Source organism: Stigmatopora argus, chromosome 9, assembly GCF_051989625.1.
Source record: "Stigmatopora argus isolate UIUO_Sarg chromosome 9, RoL_Sarg_1.0, whole genome shotgun sequence".
In the NCBI taxonomy this organism is placed as follows: domain Eukaryota; kingdom Metazoa; phylum Chordata; class Actinopteri; order Syngnathiformes; family Syngnathidae; genus Stigmatopora; species Stigmatopora argus.
This window is the reverse complement of record NC_135395.1, coordinates 4,537,473-4,561,178: the sequence shown is the minus strand read 5'-3', so window position 1 is coordinate 4,561,178 and position 23,706 is coordinate 4,537,473. Positions and strand designations below refer to the sequence as shown.

General features: G+C 40.8%; 1 protein-coding gene and 2 long non-coding RNA genes across 3 annotated transcripts in view; 2 read left to right on the top strand and 1 right to left on the bottom strand.

Moving 5' to 3' along the window:
- The window catches only part of LOC144082995 (uncharacterized), an 84,086-nt gene that overhangs the window by 3,142 nt on the left and 57,238 nt on the right, over nt 1-23,706 (top strand). Inside the window, exon 2 of the long non-coding RNA XR_013303434.1 lies at nt 1,512-1,850. This is a non-coding gene — a long non-coding RNA (uncharacterized LOC144082995). The remainder of the gene's footprint in view (nt 1-1,511; nt 1,851-23,706) is intronic.
- The window catches only part of efemp2a (EGF containing fibulin extracellular matrix protein 2a), a 30,916-nt gene continuing 17,957 nt past the window's right edge, over nt 10,748-23,706 (bottom strand). The window contains exons 5-11 of the mRNA XM_077610513.1: nt 23,182-23,304; nt 23,003-23,119; nt 21,198-21,317; nt 21,009-21,128; nt 13,268-13,394; nt 11,529-11,724; nt 10,748-11,048 (exon numbers count right to left, since the gene is read on the bottom strand). Of these exons, the coding sequence (XP_077466639.1) occupies nt 10,875-11,048; nt 11,529-11,724; nt 13,268-13,394; nt 21,009-21,128; nt 21,198-21,317; nt 23,003-23,119; nt 23,182-23,304 (977 nt within the window). The 3' untranslated portion in view covers nt 10,748-10,874. The remainder of the gene's footprint in view (nt 11,049-11,528; nt 11,725-13,267; nt 13,395-21,008; nt 21,129-21,197; nt 21,318-23,002; nt 23,120-23,181; nt 23,305-23,706) is intronic.
- On the top strand, nt 15,015-21,465 carry LOC144082996 (uncharacterized). Its single transcript, XR_013303435.1, has 2 exons — nt 15,015-15,223; nt 21,034-21,465. It is a non-coding gene; the product is annotated as an uncharacterized LOC144082996 (long non-coding RNA).

The following is a 23,706-nucleotide window of genomic DNA, read 5'->3' as shown; positions in this document are numbered from 1 at the left end:
CAGGACTAAAACCACAATGATAGGTGTCAAACCCAAGCCAACAGCACACAGGTAGCCCATCCCACACCCATTAGATCTTTTTAAAGATCTGTACAGGTTTGTGATACAAAAACAGTTTGGACTGGGTGATTGACAGGATCAGCACTACCAGATTACAACAATAAGACAAACTTTGACTCCACGCCAAGCTCTTAATAACATCTTTGCGGAGGATGAGCCATAGATGACCAGAGTTCTGAGGAGAAAGACATTGTGGATTATCCATTCGAGGCCAGGCACATCATTTGAGGAGGAGGTCACTGGTGAGGAAGCCACACCTGCTCATATATATTGCCAAAAGTGGCCATATTTGATGGAGCTCAGTTCCCCCTCACATCCACAACAGGCCTTCTGCTGCAAATGTCTTGAAAATGACCCCTGCGATGACCATGTTTTCTGTGACGAGAGCACACGACACGGTTTGACCTGTTTCTGCCATGCTCACTTAAAAAACGTATATATATGTGTATATATATACATATATATATATATATCATTGCTATGTCAAGCAACCCTTGAGAGGAAAACTGTGTATGGAGACATGTGGAATGACATTGATAAGGAATGCCTGGATAGATGTTTTGCTTCTTGCTGGTGTGTCCAGCAATGTTTCCCAACCTTTTTTGAGCTGCGGCACACTTTTTTCATTGAAAAAACCTCAAGGGACACCATCATCTGAAAATATTTGAATTGAAAATTATGTCGCCTATACACAATAGTGAAGTTTTATCAGCAGGAATCACATAAACCTCCAAATTTATTCCAAAATCTAATTTTTCCAATTTCAAGTGATGCAAAAATAAGCAATGTCATTTTTTGAATTGCAGAATTTTGACTTTTCTCCAAATATTACTTACATCTCCAAATATTGTAATAAAAAAAAGTTGTGCTCACAGACTTTTCGTCGCCAGAAGTTGATGCCGTAGAAACCAAACATTTTCCACTTCATGTTAGAGAAAAATAAGCAACAAAATGACTGTTTCACAATTTGAATCTTGTAATAGTATAATCTATAATCCAACGTCCATCATATTTTCATATTAACCTTGTAATTGTTCAATTTTAATCTCATTATATTCATATTAATTTTTCTCTCAGAATATTACGGTGCGGGAGATGAATAAATGAATTGAAACATGAGCCAATAAAAGCTGGACAGCGGACCAGGGTTGGCCCGTGGACTGTAGGTTGGACACCACTGACCTACGCGCTCAACTGTCATGTAATGTGAGAAAAGTGGCCAGAGGATACTGATTTTATTGACTGCTCTGTATTTTTTTTCATTCATCTCTAATGGTTATTTATTAGCCGCTTGTATAAGGCAGTAGGCGCTGTTGCTAGGCGACAGATTCGCTTTTTCCTTCCTTTTTCCCCCCCACAAAACTAAGTGCAGACCTTGAAGCGCAGAAATCAAACAATAGAACACCACTCAGGTTCCAATCAGTCTGTTCTTCCCAATTTCTCCCTTCCAGGTCTCACTGTCGTTGCCCATGTGAGCATTGAAGTCCCCCAGCAGAACGAGGGAGTCACCCGAAGGAGCACTCTCCAGCACCCCTTCCAAGGACTCCCCCAAAAAACTGCTTTTTGGTGCATACGCACAAACAACAGTCAGGTCCCGTCCCCCCACCCTAAAACGGAGGGATGCTAGCCTCTCGTCTACCGGGGTAAACCCCAACGTACAGGCACCGAGCCAGAGGGCAATAAGTATGCCCACACCTTCTCGGCGCCTCTCACCATGAGCAACTCCAGAGTGGAAGCGTGTCCAATCCCCCTCAAGAGGAGTGGTACCAGAACCCAAGCTGTGCGTAGAGGTGAGCCCGACTACATAAAGCCGGAATTTCTCAACCTCATGCACTAGCTCAGGCTCTTTCCCAAGAGCCAGTTTCTGGATCCTCTCGTGGTGAGCCCATGTGTGGGGGAACCCACGTCGTCTTTTCAGGCTGTGCTCCGGCCGGCCCCATGGGTGTAGGCCCGGACCCTCCTCCGGGCCTGGCTCCAGAGTGGGGCCCCGGTGTCTCGCGTCTGGGCGAAGGAATCGGTAGTTCATTGGTCTTTCTCATCATAAGATGTCTTCGGAGCCATTCTTTGTCTGGTCCTTCACCTCAGACCAGTTTGCCATGGGTGACCCTACCAGGGGCACAAGGTCCCAGACAACATAGCTCCAAGGATCACAGGGACACACAAACCCCACCACCACCATATGGTGATACCTCATCGGGGGGAGAATTCTGACTTTACCGTCAGAATTGTAAGATTAAGATCACGTCAATGTCAAAATGTTGGCCACCTTTTTTTTTAATTTGGTGGGCCTAATTCTCATAGAATTCTGACTTTAAATTCAGAAATCTGATTTTGAAGACAGAATTGTGCTCACCTTTTCTCTTTTCTTCAGTTTCCCTAATCCTCTTCCATAGCCATGAAATTTTAAAAAGCATGATTTGTGGTGTCATCAAATTAACTGATTGGCTATCATTGACAGTGATAGACGGCTAATCCATTGTAACCCTCAGTGTTGGCAGCCACCCTTCAGGTTCAAGGACATTAGAAGACGATCTGTTCACGAATAACGTGAGTACAACTTCAAAGTTGGTGTCGACAAGAACAACAACAACATGAGTGGCACCTCATTCAAATATATATTTGCTGGAACTTCTCATGTGTTGTGTAGCTGAGGCCAAAATAGATTTGCAGTTGTATTTATTGCAGTCTTCTAAGCTTTTTCCAGCGCATGTATCCAGTACAAACATGCTCAATAACGATGATGATTCGATGATGACTCAAGTTGAGCGGGAACATGTCGCACTTTCAATCTTTGCACCCTCCACACCCCCCTCGCGTGTTCCGATATGTTGTGAAAGTGGTGTGTTTTGACAGGACATTTAGCACCACCATCCAACACATGACCTCCAAGTACTTCGCTGTATAAGTATACCATTACTTTGTCAACAGTGGCGCCCATATATTGTGATGTGTGATATGCAAAAAAAAAGCTGATCACTATATCAATACATTACATTACATTTTTAATTTTATTGTTAAACATTAGGCGCCCCGTCGAGTGAGTGGTTAGTGCATTGGCCTCACAGTTCGAGGCTCGAGGCTTTGATCCCTGGTTGGTCCTCACTGTGTGGAGTTTGCATTCTCTCCCTGGGCTTGCATGGGTTTTCCCCACATACTCTGGTTACCTCCCACATCCCATAAACGTGCAGGTTAGACTGGTTGAACCCTCTACATTGTCCTAGATATGAGCGTGAATGGTTGTGCCAACCTGGATTTGAACCTAGGACCCCAGAATGGTGTGGCCGACACGCTAACCACTCTATCAACGGGCTGCCCATATAATTTTCTATATTAAAAAAAACAATAAAAATGAAACAGTATTGTATGGTATGGCATGACATGGCATAACATCACATCGTATAATATAGTATAGAATGAAAGGTACCCGGACATTTCGTCGACGGACAATTCGTCGCCGGACACTTCGTCGCCAGACAGTTAGTCGAACAGACATGTTGCCGGACGATATGTCGAATGGATATTTAGTCGAAGAGCGTTTTTGTCGAACGGTTGCTTCCTCGCGAACGATTGTTTTGTAGCATAAATAATTTTTTGAAAGCGATCAACCAGGTAATCTCTCTCTCTCAAAATTATAATCACCTTAACCTTAACCACTATCCACTAACCCTAATCCTAACCACTAACTTTAACCACTATCCCCTAACCATAATTCTAACCACTATCCTTAACCACTATCCCCTAACCCTAATCCTAACCACTTCCATTAACCGCTATCCCCAACCCTAATTCTAACCACTAACCTTAACCACTATCCCCTAGCCCGCAACGAATTGTCCGTCGACGACTTGTCCGTCGACGAAATGTCCGGTCGACGAAATGTCCGGTCGACAAAGTGTCCGGCGACGAAGTGTCCATCGACGAAATGTCCGGTCACGGTTTCTTTAGCATTGTCCACAAGATCTCTATGGGGTTTAAGTCAGGACTTTGGGAAGACCATTCGAAAACCTTAATTCTAGCCTGATTTAGCCATTCCATTACCACTTTTGATGTCTGTTTGGGGTCATTGTCCTGTTGGAACACCCAACTGCGCCCAAGACCCACTCTTCGGGCTGATGACTTTAGGTTATCTTGAAGAATTTGAAGGTAATCCTCCTTCTTCATTATCCCATTTACTCTCTGTAAAGCACCAGTTCCATTGGCAGCGAAACAGCCCCACAGCATAATACTACCACCACAATGCTTGACGGTAGGCATGGTGTACTTGGGGTTAAAGGCCTCACGTTTTCTCCTCCAAACATATTGCTGGGCATTGTGGCCAAACAGCTCAATTTTTGTTTCGTCTGACCACAGAACTTTCCCCTGGAAGGTCTTATGTTTGTCCATGTGATCAGCAACAAACTTCAGTCGAGCCTTAAGGTGCCGCTTTTGGAGCATGGGCTTCCTTCTTGCACGGCAGCCTCTCAGTCCATGGCGATGCAAAACACGCTTGACTGTGGACAAGTCAGGGATTCGCTTTTTCAGATCCATACTGAGCTCCTTTGACTTTCCCATTGTAGCGTTTGTGGGTGTGTGCATCCAATGAGCCCTATTTAAATGGCCTCAGAAGTCACCAGCTGTAGTCACTCATAATCACTCACAAGAAGGTAAGAGGCCATGCTATGATGCTCATTTCACTGACACAACTTTCTAAGTCACCAAAATTGCTAATTCGTGTGTCTGTATGTATATTTTTGACCCAACAGATTTGATCACTTTTTATGTTAACCCATAAAAAAGTCATAAAAGAACCAAACTTTATGAATGTTTTTGTGACAAATAAGTATCTGTTCCAATCACTCTATCAGAGAAAAATCTGAGTAGTAGAAATAACTAGAAACTCAAGAGAGCCATGACATTATGTTCTTCACAAGTGTATGTAAACATTTGACCACAACAGTATATATGTATATATATATATATATATATATATATATATATATATATAAATATATATATATATATATATATATATATATATATATATATATATATATAAATATATATATATATATATATATATATATATATATATATATAATGTATGTGTGTCTGTTTACATATACACAAACATTGATTTGCTGTCACCCCCGCTTCAAGTGGATTGGACTCTCGTTAGAGATATTCATTCCAATTCACAACCAATGGGCGATCAGACGTCTATCATAGCCAATGGCACTGACAAAGAGGCACCTATTCATGTGTGTAGACGTCGGCTCTCAGCACAGCCCACCGGTGATGCTGATGCAGGCGTTACCGTGGCGACGTGTTCCACGACGAGCGCGAAGCCTGTTCTTTTTTGTCTGCGCCAGCTCCCTCCTTCGCTCAATTACTTAGCATTCGGACACATCGTGTCATCTGTAAGCGCGCGCCACGTATTTGGAAGGAGGCGGCGTCCGTCCCAGGCCGCCGGCACGCACTTTCACACTGATTCACCAACACTGACTCCGTCCACGGCCGCTTCATCGTCGCCCTTCTCGCTTTTTCTTCTATCAATAGCTTTCTAAATATAAACAAGTGGGACACTTGAGTCAAAGAACAAACAAGTCGACTCAACCCAAGACAAAAACAGTCTGTGCAAATTCCGAGTTCCAGCCGGCTCCTTATTTTCTAAAATTATCAATCAACAGAGAGGTTAAAGTTATGTTGCCATCGTTAAAATATTGTGTTCAGGTTTATTCAAAGACTTTTTTAGGTTTTTACTTTAAATGTAGATATGTTGTGGTTTGACTTGGCCATTTTATTTTAACCCCTTCATGCCTACATTTACATTTAACATCATTTTCCATACCACATTTCCCCAAAGGTTCGTGGGGGTTGCTTTAGCCTATCCCAGCCAACCATTGGCATCTGCCAATTGCAGGGAACAATAAATTGACAACCACTCGCGCTCACACGCCACCAAGTGGGAATCAAACCCATGCAGAACCACAGCACCATTGGGTGACTTTGGTTTCGTGACTTGGATTTTTACTGCTACTATATTTTGTACTAATTTGGTATCAAAAATGTATCCAAATGTATGTATGCAAAAAAAAAAGATTTTAAAAATGATTTATTAAGGCATTAAAATTCAAAATAGATGAAGACATTTTCCAATGGGGTGGAATGTGGAACAAGTGGCAGCTGAGTAAACATACGTTTACACTCACATAAACACAACTTAAAAACTATGTTCCGTACACTCGTAAAAACTCAACAAACAACAATGTAACGAATTAGGGTCGAAGACACACCAATCAGAAACTCACTCTCCTGAAAATAGGAACATTAAATAAAAAGGTTAAAAAATCTTAAAATATACTATGAATTTTTAATTAGATTAATTGACCCAATTGGACAATTTAAATGAAATTGCTGTAATGAATTTAAATTCAATTACTATATTTAGTTAAGTTTAATTCTGGAAAATGATTTCATTATCTCAAGAATAGAGTTTGGATTAAAGTTAAATATAACCTTATTCTATTTGATTGAATTTGGAATGTTAACAAAAAAGGAAAAAAAAGAAAATTTAAAACAAGGGAAGATTCATGTGATTAATGTGTTTCTAATAATTCCTCACAAATCTTTCTCGATGACGAAAACATTGGTCTCTGGTTTTGGAGAGGACACGTTGCTCAGCCTTTCGTTCTCATTTTTCTTTTGGTCCTGGTGTGATCGTCTTGAGCATTATGCGGGTGTTGCGTACACACGCCCACGCAGCCCTAGCAACACTTTTGTTGCCTCATGGCAACGCCGTTTATGTAATCTGGAAAGGAAGGCGGAATGGAGGTCGTAACATTTATGTAAAGCTTCTATTTTTTTCAAGTGCACACAATACACACAATAGATGTCCAAACCAATTGTTCTTCTCGTTTCAGTGCCATCGACAGCGCTAGACGTCCAATCCATTTGTACCGGGAGGGGCGAATGAAGGTGAATTGAATGTCAATAGCGTCCAATAAGGGTAGTAAGCAAATAAAATGTCACTAAGATTCTATTGCAATACACTTAAGACCAACTTTGAAGCAAAGTTAACAATTTTTGCAGACAAATAAAGATTAACACATTTGCACAATTTTTAGAAATTTTCTTCATTATTTTTTTTTTCTTATGAACCATTTTCTCCAAACATTGAATCGTTTTCACTCCCCCCCAAAAAACATTTTTTAACCTTTTTGGACCAAACTAACTTTCAAACCCCAAATGAACATGTTTTAGCTAAATTACTAACCATTTCAGATCCAAGCATTAATCATTTTAACCACAATTTAACACATTTTTCCACATGATAAACCTTGAGTGGTTAGCTCAGGGGTAGGGAACCTATGGCTTGGGAGCCACATGCGGCTCTTTTGATGGGTGCATGAGGCTCTCCGCTAACCCGTGAGCGCAAATATGGAAACCACTGAGTCTCGAACACACCAATAAGAGCGTTACATCGGCAGGGGTTGACACGACCTCTAGTGCCTTTTTAATCATAGTTTTTTTTATTAGACTCTTCTCATTGATGCTCAATGACTAGCAACGGCATAACATTGTTGTCAAAAGAATTGAGTCTTTTTGTACTTTAAAAGTGGTGAACTGACTAAAAAAATGCACACATTTTCTTTTAAATTTTGAGTATGGCTCTCAAGGAAGAACAATTGAAAATATGATTTTTTTATGGCTCTCTCTGTCAAAAAGGTTCCCGACCCCTGGGTTAGCATGTCAGCCTCACTGTTCCGAGCTCGAGGTTTTGATCTCCAACCCCAACTGGAAACGGATCTGACTTACTGCCAGCTACGGAGACCAAACTCTGACACCAGGCATGAAGGCATGTTAGGGATTCTGGAACCCCATGGTGGGCGAGTGGTTAGCGCGTCGGCCTCACATTTCTTTGATGCCAGGTTTGTCCTCACTATGTGGAGTTTGCATGGTCTCCTCGGGATTGCGTGGATTTTCTCCAGGTACTCCGGTTTCTACATACAACCCCAAAGCATGCATTGTATACTGGTTAAACACTCCAAATTTCCCCTAGGTATGAATGTGAGCGTAAATGGTTTCCCGTCTCCTCGTGTCCTGCGATTGGCTGGCCACCGATTCAGGGGTGTCCCCCGCCTGGTTCCCATAGTTAGTCAACCCTCCCTGTCCAAATTTATTGTATGTCTCTCCCTGCCAATGGCAGTTAATGAGTTCATATTTAAAATGCATTTTAAAACCCCAACTTAAAAAAAAGAAATTATATAGATAGTAATATCTCCTATTTATCAAACAAAAGTGGAAGGATGTCAAGTTGGCTCTTTTTTATTTTTTATTTTTTTTAAGCGGCCCTCAGAGAAAAAAGTTCAATCCTGGCCTATGATAACGGCTACTTTTTTATCTACAATATATTGACTATGCAGTACTATATCTTCTAATTCTTTCATCATTTATTCACTAAAACACTATAGATTTCACTTGTATTTGTATTAGTTGTATATACCTGGTGTATACATATTCTAATATACTAGTTTCTGCAGGTTTTTTTCTGACTATATACTTCTTCAGCCTCAATACCTGAATTTCCCTTATGGGGATGAATAAAGAATTATATAATTTGAAAGCAGGTCTTTTTTAATCCCTTACTTTCTACGTATGCTCAACGTTAACGTCGTTCACCTTTTTGACTTTTTCTTATGTAAAAGCAGCCACCGCAGTTGTTTCTGAGGGGAAATATGGTTCCAGAAGTCATCAAAGCAGGATTCATTTTTGTTTGTGTACGCACACCACCATCTAGTGGACATAGGTGGAATTAAATTACGTAAAAACAACCGCGTGTGACTCATCACCACCCTCAGTGACAAGAGATGGGTGCGTGCGAGATCTTCTTTACCCTATACTATAGGGTCACCAAACTACGGCCCGCGGGCCGGATACGGCCCGCCGGCACATTTGGACCGGCCCTCTGAACAATACCAGAGACGCTATCGGATTTTTTTTGGGGGGGGATGCGGCCCGCCGGCACATTTGGACCGGCCCTCTGAACAATACCAGAGATGCTATCGGATTTTTTTTCCTATTTGGCCTTGAAGACTGGGACGTTTTAATCTTGTGTTTGGTTCATTGCACCCCTGCTGAGCCCACAAATCATCCCAGTGAAGCGGGGCTTCGCATTGCTTCTTTGGTGACACGCACGGGGAGAATGTTTCCCTTTGATGCATGCGGGCACGTCCACCGTTGCATGCACGAGCAGTGTTACCGAGACATCTGGACGATCGCAGGTGAGGGTGGAGCCCTGGGACCATCGTGGACTATTCAAGCATATTAAAACTGCAACCTGTTTGAGAACGGAATAATGGCGAAAAAGTTAGATGAGAGAAAAATTGATTCAGAATGCAGGGTATTTAACCTGGAGTGGACAAACGATTATTTTTTTGTTCAATGCAAAGAAAAGGCTGTTTGTCTCATTTGTCAAGAGACGGTGGCGGTATTCAAAGAATACAATCTTTGCCGACACTATGAATCCCGTCACAAAGACAAGTACGATAGATTGCAAGGCCAAATACGAGCAGACAAACTCTCAAAGCGAAAAAGTGGACTACTATCTCAGCAGAACCAGGCATCCGTTCGGGCCAGCTTTTGGGTTGCTAAATTGATAGCAAGCAGCGGTAAGCCTTTCACTGATGGAGAGTTTGTTAAGAAATGTATGGATACTGTCGCGGAGGAGGTGTGTCCCGAGAAGAAAGATGCATTTAATGCCGTAAGTCTGTCGGTGAGTACAATGACCAGACGCGTTGAAGAAATCGGGAGTAATGTATATGCCCAGCTGCAGCAGAAGACGAAATAATTTGACTTTTTTTCATTAGCACTGGATGAAAGCACGGACGTGCAAGACACAGCGCGACTGCTCATTTTTATTCGTGGAGTTAGCGCAAACTTTGAGATTTGCGAGGATCTGGCAGCCCTCCAAAGTCTCAAAGGGACTACAACGGGAGAGGATATTTTTGACAAAGTGTGCCAAACCATGGAGAAGTTGGACCTGGACTGGTCAAAGCTAGCTAGCATCACGACTGACGGGGCTCCTAGCATGGTGGCCGAAACTCGCGGTCTAATAATGGGACGCATGAACCGGGAGTTGGAAAAAAGGGGTCTCACCGCCCCGCTACGAGTCCACTGCCAAATTCACCACCAAGCACTGTGCTGCAAAATGTTGACGTGGGATTCTGTAATGACGGTTGTGGTGTCGTGCATAAACTTCAGAGCAAAGGGAGAAGATTGTGCATGGCACAACAGAAAGTTAATGTTCCATGGCTTTTTTTTCTATGAAGAACCCAGAGAGTTATTTAGTTATTATTAATTTCATAAATAGTGTTATTTATTTCCTGTTTTTTCTGTGAAGAACTCAGAGAGGGTTATTTAGTTTTTATTTATTTCATTAATAGTGTTATTATGTTTCCTGACTTTTTTTCTGTAAAGAACCTGGAAAGGGTTATTTGGTTATGTGTGGCTTTCTGGAAAACAATAAAAAAAAAAAAAGCTCCCCTACGATCGTCACACTTTTTCTGTTACAAACTGACACCCCATCAGAGAAGGGAAAAGTTATGTGGCCCTCACAAGAAAAAGTTTGGGGACCCCTGCCCTATAGCTTCCGGGCCAAGTTTAAATGTAAAAAAAATGACGTTATCATTTTCATTCAAAGCTCATGAAATATGGAGCAGGAGGAGCTTTTATTGGGGTTCCAAATGTAATGCGAAAAGCGCGAAAAAGAAAGAAAAGAAAATGGGGGTATTCCAATGTCCCAAAGGTGTCGGAGCGGGGGGAAGGCGGGACTGGGCTTAAAAGGTGTAGGGTCCGATGTAGATGGAGAGTCTGAGGGCAGAGCTGCTCTGGTAGTTGCCCTGGTAACCGAGCAGAGGGTTGACGGAGAGCATCTCCAGGTCCAGCGTGTACTCGCGGGGCCCCGACACGGCACGGGCCAGCACCAGCATGGCACTGATGTTGTTGATTTGCTAGACGGCGTTAGAACAAGGCGTTAGATGCAATGACCCACCACCTGACCCTCACCCTGAACCGACTTGGGGTATCCAAACTTTCATTTCCACAAGGGGCGCTTTCAGAAAAATCGCTCAGTAAACTAAAACATATACAAATGTATGTATATATGTATATATGTATATATATATATATATATATATATATATATATATATATATATATATATATATATATATATATATATATATATATATATATATATAATTTTGACTTTATAGTCAGGATCTTACCAAAGTCAATTTTTGTAAATTTATTTATGATTAGGTAATTTTTTTGCTCTTGGTCAATAAAAACAGTGCATCGAGTCACAGTGCATCGAGTCACACTTGGCCCCTGGGCTACAGTTTGGAAACCCCCGCCGTAAACCCAGAATTGGGATTTAATGAGGCACATAACTTCAAAATAGAGATGAAAAATGGATAACGCCTCCTCACCCGGATATAGAAGTCTCCGTGTGGATCGCCTGAGCGAATGCGGAAGGTGTTGTAGGCTCCCGGGGAGACGCTGGTGGCTTGGATCTGGAAGATGTCTGAGGGCACCGAACGCTCAGACGTGATGCTCATGTATCGGTGCACGATGGAAAATGGCAGATCTCTGCACGCTGCCTTCGTCACCGGACATATGCAGCGGCTGCCAAAAACATTTCAGAATATCACAGATCAAAAGAACACTTTGTTCAAAAATCTCATCTCATCTCATTTTCTGAACCGCTTTATCCTCATTAGGGTCGCGTGGGGGTGCTGGAGCCTATCCCAGCTGACTTCGGCCCAGAGGCGGGGGACACCCTGAATTGGTGGCCAGCCGATCGCAGGGCACAAGGAGACGGACAACCATGCACACTCACACTCATACCTAGGGGCAATTCAGAGTGTCCAATCTGCCTACCATGCATGTTTTGGGAATGTGGGAGGAAACCGGAGTACTGGGAGGAAACCCACGTGAGAGAACATGCAAACTCCACACAGGTGGACTGACCCTGGATTTGAACCCAGGACCCCAGAGCTGTGAGGCCGACGCACTAACCACTCAGACCACCGAGCCGCACTTGAAAATGACAGTTTAAAAATGAATGATGGAGTCCAATAACTAGACAGCTGGGTTGAGCAGAGCTCTTCCTTAAACAATTTTCAATTTCACTATAAAATATTTGATTATTGAACACAGCCAGGGTGGGGCGAGTGGTTAGCACGTCGGCCTCACAGCTCTGGGGTCCTGGGTTCAAATTCAGGTCGGTCCACTTGTGTGGAGTTTGCATATTCTACCCGTGCCTGCGTGGGTTTTCTCTGGGTACTCTGGTTTCCTCCCACATTCCAAAGACATGCATGGTAGGCTGATTGGACACTCAGAATTGCCCCTAGGTATGGGTGTCTGCTTATGCCCGGCTGGCCACCGATTCAGGGTGTCCCCCGCCTCTGGCCCGGAGTCAGCTGGGATAGGCTCCAGCACCCCGCGACACTAATGAGGATAAAGCGGTTCAGAAAATGAGATTTTGTGCTAAATTGCTTGTATATTATTTCTCTCATCTCATTTTCTGAACCACTTTATCCTCATTAGCGTCGTGGGGGGTGCTGGAGCCTATCCCAGCTGACTCCGGGCCAGAGGCGGGAGACACCCTGAATCAGTGGCCAGCCGATCGCAGGGGAACAAGGAGACGGACAACCATGCACACTCACACCCATACATAGGGGCACTTTAGTGTGTCCAATCATCTTAACATGCAAGGTTTTGGAATGTGGGAGGAGGCCGGAGTACACGGAGGAAACCCACGTAAGAGAACATGCAAACTCCACACAGATGGACATGACCTGGATTTGAACCCAGGACCCCAGAGCTGTGAGGCCGACGCGCTAACCACTCAAAATAAAATCTAATAAAAACTTGTGCAGAGCTTTAGTTGGGCAAAATGTAGCACTTTGGTAAACAAGACGGCCTTTTGCGGCAGGAACAGGACAGGAGTTGTAGTCCTAATGTCTACTTGCGTGAAATTTAGTCTACTTCCGGGTGGTCCGTTCATGCTGTGGCTTTATCGCAACTGGGGTTTGTGTTGTGGCTATTTATATTTGTTTTGCAGCAATTTGAATTTGAGTTTTTTTTTCTTTTTGCAAAGCATTTGGACCATTCATTTGGCCACCGCACAATTGGGAGAATATGCACATTGTAGGCGACCACTCACTTTTCTGACACCTGCACATAGGGATCCACACATCGGTCGGCGTCCACGCACTGGTATCTGCCGTGGATGTTGACACACGTCTGCGTGGATGTGCACTGATGCTCACCTGTCTCGCATTCGTTGATGTCTAGCCGGCACCAAAGAGAAATTTTAGTCAGTCCAGCGGGGCACCAACGCTTGGAAAATGATGACAACTTTTAGCCTAAAAATAATTTCAATTTATAAATAGTAAAAGTACTTGTTTTGTTTTTTTAATATGATTTCTTTAAAAAGAAGAATGTTTTTTAACCTTAACCTGAAATAATTTTCCTAGATTTTTCTATATTCTTCATAAATATAAAGACAAATCAACTTTTAAGAAATGCAGAATCAAAAAAAATTGGGGTTCTTGCGTGAGTTTTCTCTGGGTACTCCGATTTCCTCCCAGATCCCCAAAAACATGCATGTAGGCTGATTGAACACTCAAAATTGCCCATAGGTATGAGTGTGACCCTGAATGGTTATCCTGTCTCCTCATGCACTGCCATTTGCTCGTGACTGGACGTTTCGTCGAAAGACGTTTGGTCGCCGGACGTCTGGTCGACCGGACGTTTGGTCGACCGGACGTTTGGTAGAACGGACGTTTGGTAGAACAGACGTTTGGTCGCTGGGTTCGCTTGCTGTCAAATTATGACAGAGAGTTTACTGTTGATATTAGATATTTAGCTATTAAACTCACTCTCTCTCTCATGATTATAATTTTGAGAGCTGGTTTCAACAGTAACAACCCGGCGACCAAACGTCCGTTCTACCAAACGTCCGTTCGACCAAACGTCCGTTCGAACAAACGTCCGTTCGACCAAACGTCCGTTCGACCAAACGTCCGTTCGACCAAACGTCCGTTCGACCAAACGTCCGTTCGACCAAACGTCCGTTCGACCAAACGTCCGGTCGACCAAACGTCCGGTCGACCAAACGTCCGGTCGACCAAACGTCCGGGGACCAAACGTCTTTCGACGAAACGTCCGAGTACCCCATTTGCTGGCTACCAACTAAGGGTGTCCCCGCCCGGTGCCCAAAGAAAGCTGGGATAGGCTCCAGCACCCTCTATGACCCTTGTGAGGATAAGCTGTACAGAAAATGAATGAATATATATATATATATATATATATATATATATATATATATATATATATATATATATATATATATATATATATATATATATACACATACAGTGGTACCTCGTCACACGACCACTCGTCATACAAAATTCTCGTCTTACGACGGAAATTTCGATCGAATAATTCGCCCGTCATGCGATCAATATTTCGTAATGCGACCAAGCTTTTTTGCATATCTTTCGGGTATAACAATATCTACGAGCACTGAACGATTAATTCAGACGAGTTTTTCCTCCTACGCATCGACCAGGAAACGCACAACGCGCATGCGCGGGCAAAAAGAGGGCTTTCTGGGTAATGAAGTATACTCGTGCACACAACGCCGATAGGCAATGGCACTCTTTCTCAGAATGAAACTTCATTACCCACAATCAATACGTGGGTAAGCTGAGCTGTTGCATTTCCTGTTATTTTTATTATCTAATACGAGGAGTATTATATTACTTCTCGTTCGCTGCTCCTAAGAACATCAGCGGCACTGGCTCGCAATTCCCTCTTTGTAATATTTCTGGTCGGAACTCTCTCTCATAAGCGCCGTTCAAAGCGGTTGCAACCAGAGCCATTTCAACGAGGGAGTAGCGAGCCGGTCTTTATGAGCAGCGGAGCGATCGCTAAAATGTACTACAAGACTATTTCTCGTTGGCAAGTGGTCGTGGGTTATCCTATTGTGAGGACATTTGTGTGAATCATTTTCGGAATATTTTGAAGGGAATACGTAGTACAACAGCAAACAGCCCATCGATAGCGAACGTGAGGGTGGAGGCGTGGCAAACCGCCAACCCGGAAAACGAAGGTAACAAAAGATTACAATAAAATTAGAATTCAGTTTTGTGTAAAGTTACATTAAACGTATGTTTGAATGTCTGTATATGTTAATCCAAGTTAATTTAAATTTGTTTGTTCCGTTTACGAGTGCGTTGTCGTGGAAAAAGAAAGAACCCCTCCCCCCCCCCACGCCCCCAAACGTCTCTGTCTCCCGTCGGCGAAATCTGCCCAATTTTAGTTAGATTAAACACATTTTATTACTATTAAACCACTAGTTATGTGTTACTTTGTTAATAGATGGCGAATTAGAAGAAATACAACATTTTTTCCAATCCAATATCCTGTTTTTGGTGTTTTTTCAGAGAGTTGGAACGAATTAATGTGTTTCCCATTCATTTCAATGGGAAACGTCCGCTCGAGTTACGAGAATCTCGTCATACGATCTCAGTCCTGGAACGGATTAAGATCGTATGTCGAGGTACCACTGTGTGTATATGTGTGTATATGTGTGTATATGTGTATATATATATATATATATATATATATATATATATATATATATATATATATATATATATATATATATATATATATATATATATATATATATATATATACATACAGACGCTCCCCTACTTACGAACGCAATTGGTTCCGAGCGATTGTTCATAAGTTGAATTTGTTTGTAAGTTGATTCAGTGCTATATTTTGTATTATAATTTATGTTTAAGGCCGATATAAGTATATTGAAGGTTTATATAAGTGCATTTGAATGTTTAAGGCTTGTATAAGTAACACGCATTGGTTTGTACTGAAAAAAAAAACATTTAATAAAATGGAGAGAATATGTACAGTACTGTAGAGAGAGAGAGAGATTTATGTATTAGAAACTGGCCAAAAGAAGCGACCTAATGACGATTGCACAGTTTTCTTCTTTTTTTTCATCATAAATGATGCGGTAGCACTGTATGGCATCATTCAATTGATTTGCAAACTTTGTGCAACGTTCAATATTTGGGTCCTGCTGCTCGATCTTTCTGTTTATAAATGGTACTGACGGTCGAACGATTCAATGCCCGTGAAACGCTCACCACTCTCACGCGCATCAAGCTTCGTTATTATTGCCACTCGTTTCAAATGAAATGGCTTGCCTCTTCCTTGCAACTCCCTCAATAGAAGCCTTTAGCTTTTTACCAAGCATATTCAATATTGGATGCATGAGATATTTAATGATACAAATGAAAAAGGTTCTTTGCACACTGGAGATACATTCACGCACTTCCGCACTGCAACGAAGAAGAAGGTAGATGCTGGGTGAGCTGAGCTCTCACAGCGCCAGGCGTCGGTATTAGCGGCGGAAAGAAGTACTACTCCGAAAAAGGCGCGAAATACAAAATTGGACTTGCGAACATTTTTGGACTTAAACGCAATTTGCAGACATGTTCGTATGTACCGTTGTTCGTAAGTTGAATTTTCGTAAGTAGTGGAGCGTCTGTATATAGTAAGGCTTTTTTCTTTAAAAAATCGACATAGTATAGTAAGGCTAAGAAAGTCGGAGAATAAATCTGACTTCTGATTCTTCTCCTAGTTATTGCTGTGGTCCAGTGGCAAAAATATTGGTTCAGAACTTGAGGTGGGAATCAGGAGTGAGTTCAATTCCACTCTTTGCAATTCACAAATTGTTTATTGAGGTAATGAAAAGGATAAATATAACTTCCAATCCCTTCATTTCAGAAGTCACTGTGGTCCAGTTGCAAAGACAAACGGTCAGAACTTCTGGTGGACTCAAGTTCAAATCAGGAGTGAGTTCAATTCCACTCTTTGCAATTCTCAAATTGTTTATTGAGGTAATGAAAAGGATAGATATAACTTCCAATCACATCATTTCAGAAGTCACTGTGGTCCAGTGGCAAAGACAATGGGTCAGAACTTCAGGTGGACTCAAGTTCAAATCAGGAGTGAGTTCAATTCCACGCTTTGCAATTCTCAAATTGTTTATTGAGGTAATGAAAAGGATAGATATAACTTCCAATCACATCATTTCAGAAGTCACTGTGGTCCAGTGGCAAAGATAATGGGTCAGAACTTCAGGTGGACTCAAGTTCAAATCAGGAATGATTTCAATTCCACTCTTTGCAATTCTCAAATTGTTTATTGAGGTAATGAAAAGGATAGATATAACTTCCAATCACATCATTTCAGAAGTCACTGTGGTCCAGTGGCAAAGACAATGGGTCAGAACTTCAGGTGGACTCAAGTTCAAATCAGGAATGAGTTCAATTCCACTCTTTGCAATTCTCAAATTGTTTATTGAGGTAATGAAAAGGATAGATATAACTTCCAATCACATGATTTCAGAAGTCACTGTGGTCCAGTGGCAAAGACAATGGGTCAGAACTTCAGGTGGACTCAAGTTCAAATCAGGAATGAGTTCAATTCCACTCTTTGCAATTCTCAAATTGTTTATTGAGGTAATGAAAAGGATAGATATAACTTCCAATCACATCATCTCAGAAGTCACTGTGGTCCAGTGGCAAAGACAATGGGTCAGAACTTCATGTGGACTCAAGTTCAAATCAGGAATGAGTTCAATTCCATTCTTTGCAATTCTCAAATTGTTTATTTAGGTAATGAAAAGGATAAATATAACTTCCAATCATGTATAGGCGGGCCGCCTCGTGGTGTACTGGGTAAGTCACCTGCCTGCGACGTGGGTGTCGAGGGTTCACGTCCCGGCGTCGCCAGTCAACGACTGTATGGTGTCGGCAGTCGGCCAAAGGCCGACTGTCGAACACCACCAGGAACCCCCCCTCCCAACTGTCTTCAGCAAATATTGTTTTGCTGAAAAAAATGACTAAGTCTTTATTTGAATGAAAAAAGGATTACCCATTTACTGAACTACTAGTGTAGTGATTAGTCGAACGAGAGCGGGATTCGAACCCCATCTCCCACATGGCAGTCAAATCCACTAACTTGAGGTCTGTCTGACCCATTGTCTTTGCCACTGGACCACAGTGACTTCTGAAATGAGATGATTGGAAGTTATATTTATCATTTTCATCACCTCAATAAACAATTTGAGATTTGCAAAGAGTGGACATGAACTCACTCCAGATTTGAACTTGTGTCCAACTTCAATTTCAACCCATTGTTCTTGCCACTGGACCACAGTGTCTTCTGAAATGATGTGATTGGAAGTTATATTTATCCTTTTAATTACCTCAATAAACAATTTGAGAATTGCAAAGAGTGGAATCAAACTCACTTCTGATTTGAACTTGAGTCCACCTGAAGTTCTGACCCATTGTCTTTGCCACTGCACCACTGTAAAGTTGGAAGTTGTATTTATCCTTTTCATTACCTCAATAAACAATTTGAGAATTGCAACAAGTGGAATTGAACTCACTCCTGATTCCCACCTCATGTTCTGACCCAATGATTTTGCCAGTGGACCACAGCAACAACTAGAAGGTGAAGAATCAGAAGTCAGATTTATTCTGCGACTCTCTTAGCCTTACTTGCTGTCATTTTTTAAAGAAAAAAAGCCTTACTATACTATGTCGTTTTTTAAGAAAAGAAGCCTTACTATACAATATCGTTTTTTAAGAAAAAAAGGCTTCCTCTACTATGTCGTTTTTCAAGAAAAAAAGCCATGCTATACTATGTCGTTTTTTAGGAAAAAAAAGCCTTACTATACTATGTCGTTTTTTAAAGGAAAAAAGCCATACTATACTATGTCGTTTTTTAGGGGGAAAAGCCATACTATACTATGTCGGTTTTCAGGGAAAAAGCCTTCCTCTACTATGTCGTTTTTCAAGAAAAAAAGCCATGCTATACTGTGTCGTTTTTTTAGGGGGGAAAAGCCATACTATACTATGTCGTTTTTTTAGGAAAAAAAGCCTTACTATACTATGTCGTTTTTTAAGAAAAAAAGCCTTACTATACATGGTCTTTTTTAAACAAAAAAGCCTTACTATACATGGTCATTTTTTAAGAAAAAAGCCTTACTATACATGGTCTTTTTTGTAAATAAAAAGCCTTACTATACTATGTCGTTTTTAAAGACAAAAAAGCCTTACTATACTGTGTCGTTTTTAAAGAAAATAAGCCTTACTATACTATGTCGTCTTTAAAGAAAAAAGCCTATACTATGTTGTTTTTTAAGAAAAAAGCCTTACTATACTATGTCGTTTTTTACGAAAAAAAAGCCTTACAATACTATGTCGTTTTTTTTTAAGAAAAAAGCCTTACAATACTATGTCATTTTTTAAGAAAAAAAGCCTTACTATACTATGTCGTCTTTTAAGAAAAACGCTTTACTGTACATGGTCGTTTTTTTTAAATAAAAAAGCCTTACTATACATGGTCATTTTTTAATAAAAACCCTTAATATACATGGTCATTTTTAAAGAAAAAAGCCTGACTATATCTACATAGTATTTATTTTTTAAACAAATAAAAGCTTTACTTTACATAGACCACTTTTTTTAAAAGAAAAAGCCTTACGATGTCCAGCCATTCAAGTCATTTTGCATGCCAGCTTTACGTTTGTACCAAATCTCGGGGTATTCTTTGCTCAGTTATGAAGAATAAGATGAATAAATATTTGACATTATCGTCGACAAGGAAAAAGAGTGTCGCCAAACTTTCGTCAAAACATATACAGACGCTCCCCTACTTACGAACGCAATTGGTTCCGAGCTGGTTCATAAGTTGAATTTGTTTGTAAGTTGATTCAGTGCTATATTTTGTATTATAATTTATGTTTAAGGCCGATATAAGTATATTGAAGGTTTATATAAGTGCATTTGTATGTTTGAGGCTTGTATAAGTAACACGCATTGGTTTGTACTGAAAAAAAAAACATTTAATAAAATGGAGAGAATATGTACAGTACTGTAGAGAGAGAGAGAGAGAGAGAGAGAGAGAGAGAGAGATTTATGTATTAGAAACTGGCCAAAAGAAGCGACCTAATGACGATTGCACAGTTTTCTTCTTTTTTTCATCATAAATGATGCGGTAGCATGTATGGCATCATTCAATTGATTTGCAAACTTTGTGCAACGTTCAATATTTGGGTCCTGCTGCTCGATCTTTCTGTTTATAAATGGTACTGACGGTCGAACGATTCAATGCCCGTGAAACGCTTACCACTCTCACGCGCATCAAGCTTCGTTATTATTGCCACTCGTTTCAGAAGAAATGGCTTGCCTCTTCCTTGCAACTCCCTCAATAGAAGCCTTTAGCTTTTTACCAACCATATTCAATATTGGATGCATGAGATATTTAATGATACAAATGAAAAAGGTTCTTTGCACACTGGAGATACATTCACGCACTTCCGCATTGCAACGAAGAAGAAGGTAGATGCTGGGTGAGCTGAGCTCTCACAGCGCCAGGCGTCGGTATTAGCGGCGGAAAGAAGTACTACTCCAAAAAAGGCGTGAAATACAAAATTGGACTTGCGAACATTTTTGGACTTAAACGCAATTTGCAGACATGTTCGTATGTACCGTTGTTCGTAAGTTGAATGTTCGTAAGTTGAATGTTCGTAAGTAGGGGAGCGTCTGTATATATATATATATATATATATATATATATATATATATATATATATATATATATATATATATATATATATATATATATATATATATATATATATATATGTCATATCATGTTATATCATGTTTTTAAGGTGACTTTGTTTTAAATAAACATTGTGACTTTCTTTTCTTTTCACCCCCCAAATAATATTTATCTTCCATTTTTCATTTTAAAAACAATGTATTATCGAATACTCGCCGGCTTACCCTGACAGAGTCTTGTGCCTTGCAGCTGGTAGCCTTCGGGGCAGACACAGGAGAACTTTCCCGGCTGGTTGACGCAGCGATGCTGGCACAAATAGCTGGAGTAGCTGCACTCGTCCACGTCTGTCAAAGTGGAAGCAGGTCCAGACACTCCCAAAGGTGTCACGGGAGCTCGGGCCGACGGCGGCTTACCGTTACAAGCAAATCCGTCGGGTCCCAGCTCATAGCCGTGGTCGCAGCGACAGAGGAAGGTGCCATAGGTGTTGTAACACCGCTGAGAACACGGTGCGCCCATTTCGCACTCGTTCACGTCTGACGAGGAGAAATGCCCTCAAAGTATTAGTTCAGGCCACAGGGGTCAAACACGTGGTACCATAGGGCATAGACCGGATCTTTTTTAAATCACATGCGCCAACTTAATGTTTCCCTACAATAAAATGTAATTTCTGTACTCTTCCAATGTTTACCGCTTTTTTTCCACATTAATTAATTTATATATCTAAATATTTACATATATATATTTTCATTCATTCATTCATCTTCCATTCCGCCCATCCTCAAAAAGGTTGCAGGGGTCACTCTCACAATCACACTATATATACAAATATAAATACATACATATATATGTACATATATATATATATATTTATATTTATATATATATATATGTGTGTATATATGTATGTACATATATATGTATGTATTTATTTGTATATATATATATATGTATGTATGTATTTATATTTATGTATGTATGTATTTATATTTATATATGTATGTATGTATGTATTTATATATGTATATATATATATATATATATATATATATATATATATATATAGTTATTTATATATACATGTATGTGTTTATATTTATATATATATATTTATATTTTTATATATATGTATGTATTTATATATACAAGTATGTATATATATATATGTATTTATATATATATATATATGTGTGTGTGTATATATGTATGTATGTACATATATATGTATGTATTTATATATATATGTACATATGTATGTATGTATTTATATTTATGTATGCATGTATTTATATATATATGTATATATATACATACATCATATATACACATGTATATATATACATACATATATATACACATGTATATATATATATATATATACTAACAAAAAGGGGGAGAAACCCTAACTCTAAGTCAATATTTGTCTGTTTTCCTTATATATAGACTTCTTGTTTGTAAGGTCTTTGGCAAGACGCCGTCGTGAGGTAACGGGGAATTAGGACCCAATCGCAGGGAAGCAGGCGAGGACGAGGGAGGTCGAGCTCAAACCAAAACTTTAATAACTTAAGCAGGAACTTAGAAAATAACAAAGACTTCGAAATGAAATCACATAACCAAACCTGACAAGGGGAGACATGGGAAAGCGAGGAAGGAGGCATATGGAACAGGGATCGAGGTAACGTGGACACATTGCGTGGACAAACAAAAGCAGACAATACCACCAATGGCATATCAGTGGGGTTTAAATAGACTGATATGGGTTGACGAGACAATTAGGAACACCTGGGAAACACACGAGGGAGCAAGCAGGGAATACACCAGGGGCGGAGCAACGACAGCTAAACACAATGGGCAATCACTCAGACGGGACACCAGAGGGAAAAAAAGCATAAAAACTAAGCAACCCTAACATTGTTGTTATTAAGGCGTTGTATCCGGATACGATATTTGATTACAAAATTATCGATACGCAGTGATTTATTTGTTTTTGCACTATGTCAGGTCACTAGAAATTTGTGGTCATTGGGTAAATTATATTCCGTGACTGAAGTTTTGCATTTTCCTTATTAAATCATTGCCATTGACAGCGCACAACTTCCCCTCTATTTGAATTAGAAGGATGACAGCAAATAAAGCTTCGTTAAAATGGATCGGACATCATTTCAGATCACGGCAGAAAGACAATGGGTCTTCTGTTGTCGTTAATAGCGTCGAGACTTACCCACGCAAGATCGGTTATTTCCTGCCAGCTGGAAGCCAGGTTCGCACTGGCACGTGAAAGAACCTGGGACATTGACGCAACGGTGCTGGCAGTAGCGGTACCTGCACTCGTCGATATCTGGTGGAAGAGTGGTTAGTGCTCAGCGCTTAGTGAGACCAGAGAGATCTCAGAGGCCTCACCGATGCACTCGGTGCCCACTTTGCGGTATCCGTCGGGGCAGTGGCAGGCGAAGGCCCCAAGGGTGTTGACACACTGCTGGCTGGGCTGGCAGTCGTGTTCATCTCGCTCGCATTCGTCCACGTCTGCCAACGGATTCGAAGACACTCTTTAATGCGATCGAACTAATCGGAGGAATCTTTAGGAGCAGAGCGACATACCCGACAGGCATGGTGACCACTCGTTCCTGAGCGGCCACACATATTGGGATTATTTATTTGTATTTATATTTTTATATCATAAGTATAATCATTAGTAGGTATATGAGCTTTATTTCAATTTGGGACCGAGCAAGCTCGAGGTCACTCTACATGGCAGCTGGCTCCGAGGACATTTAATTGTTTTAGGACTATTGACCTGACAGATCACCAAGTTCCAGGCCAAGGACTGTTGATCTGAGTTCGCAATTAAGATCCCTGAAGGACTCTTAAATTGCTTTGACTTGGATTCCGGCAGATGGCGATAATCGAATCAACTTCCGAAAATAC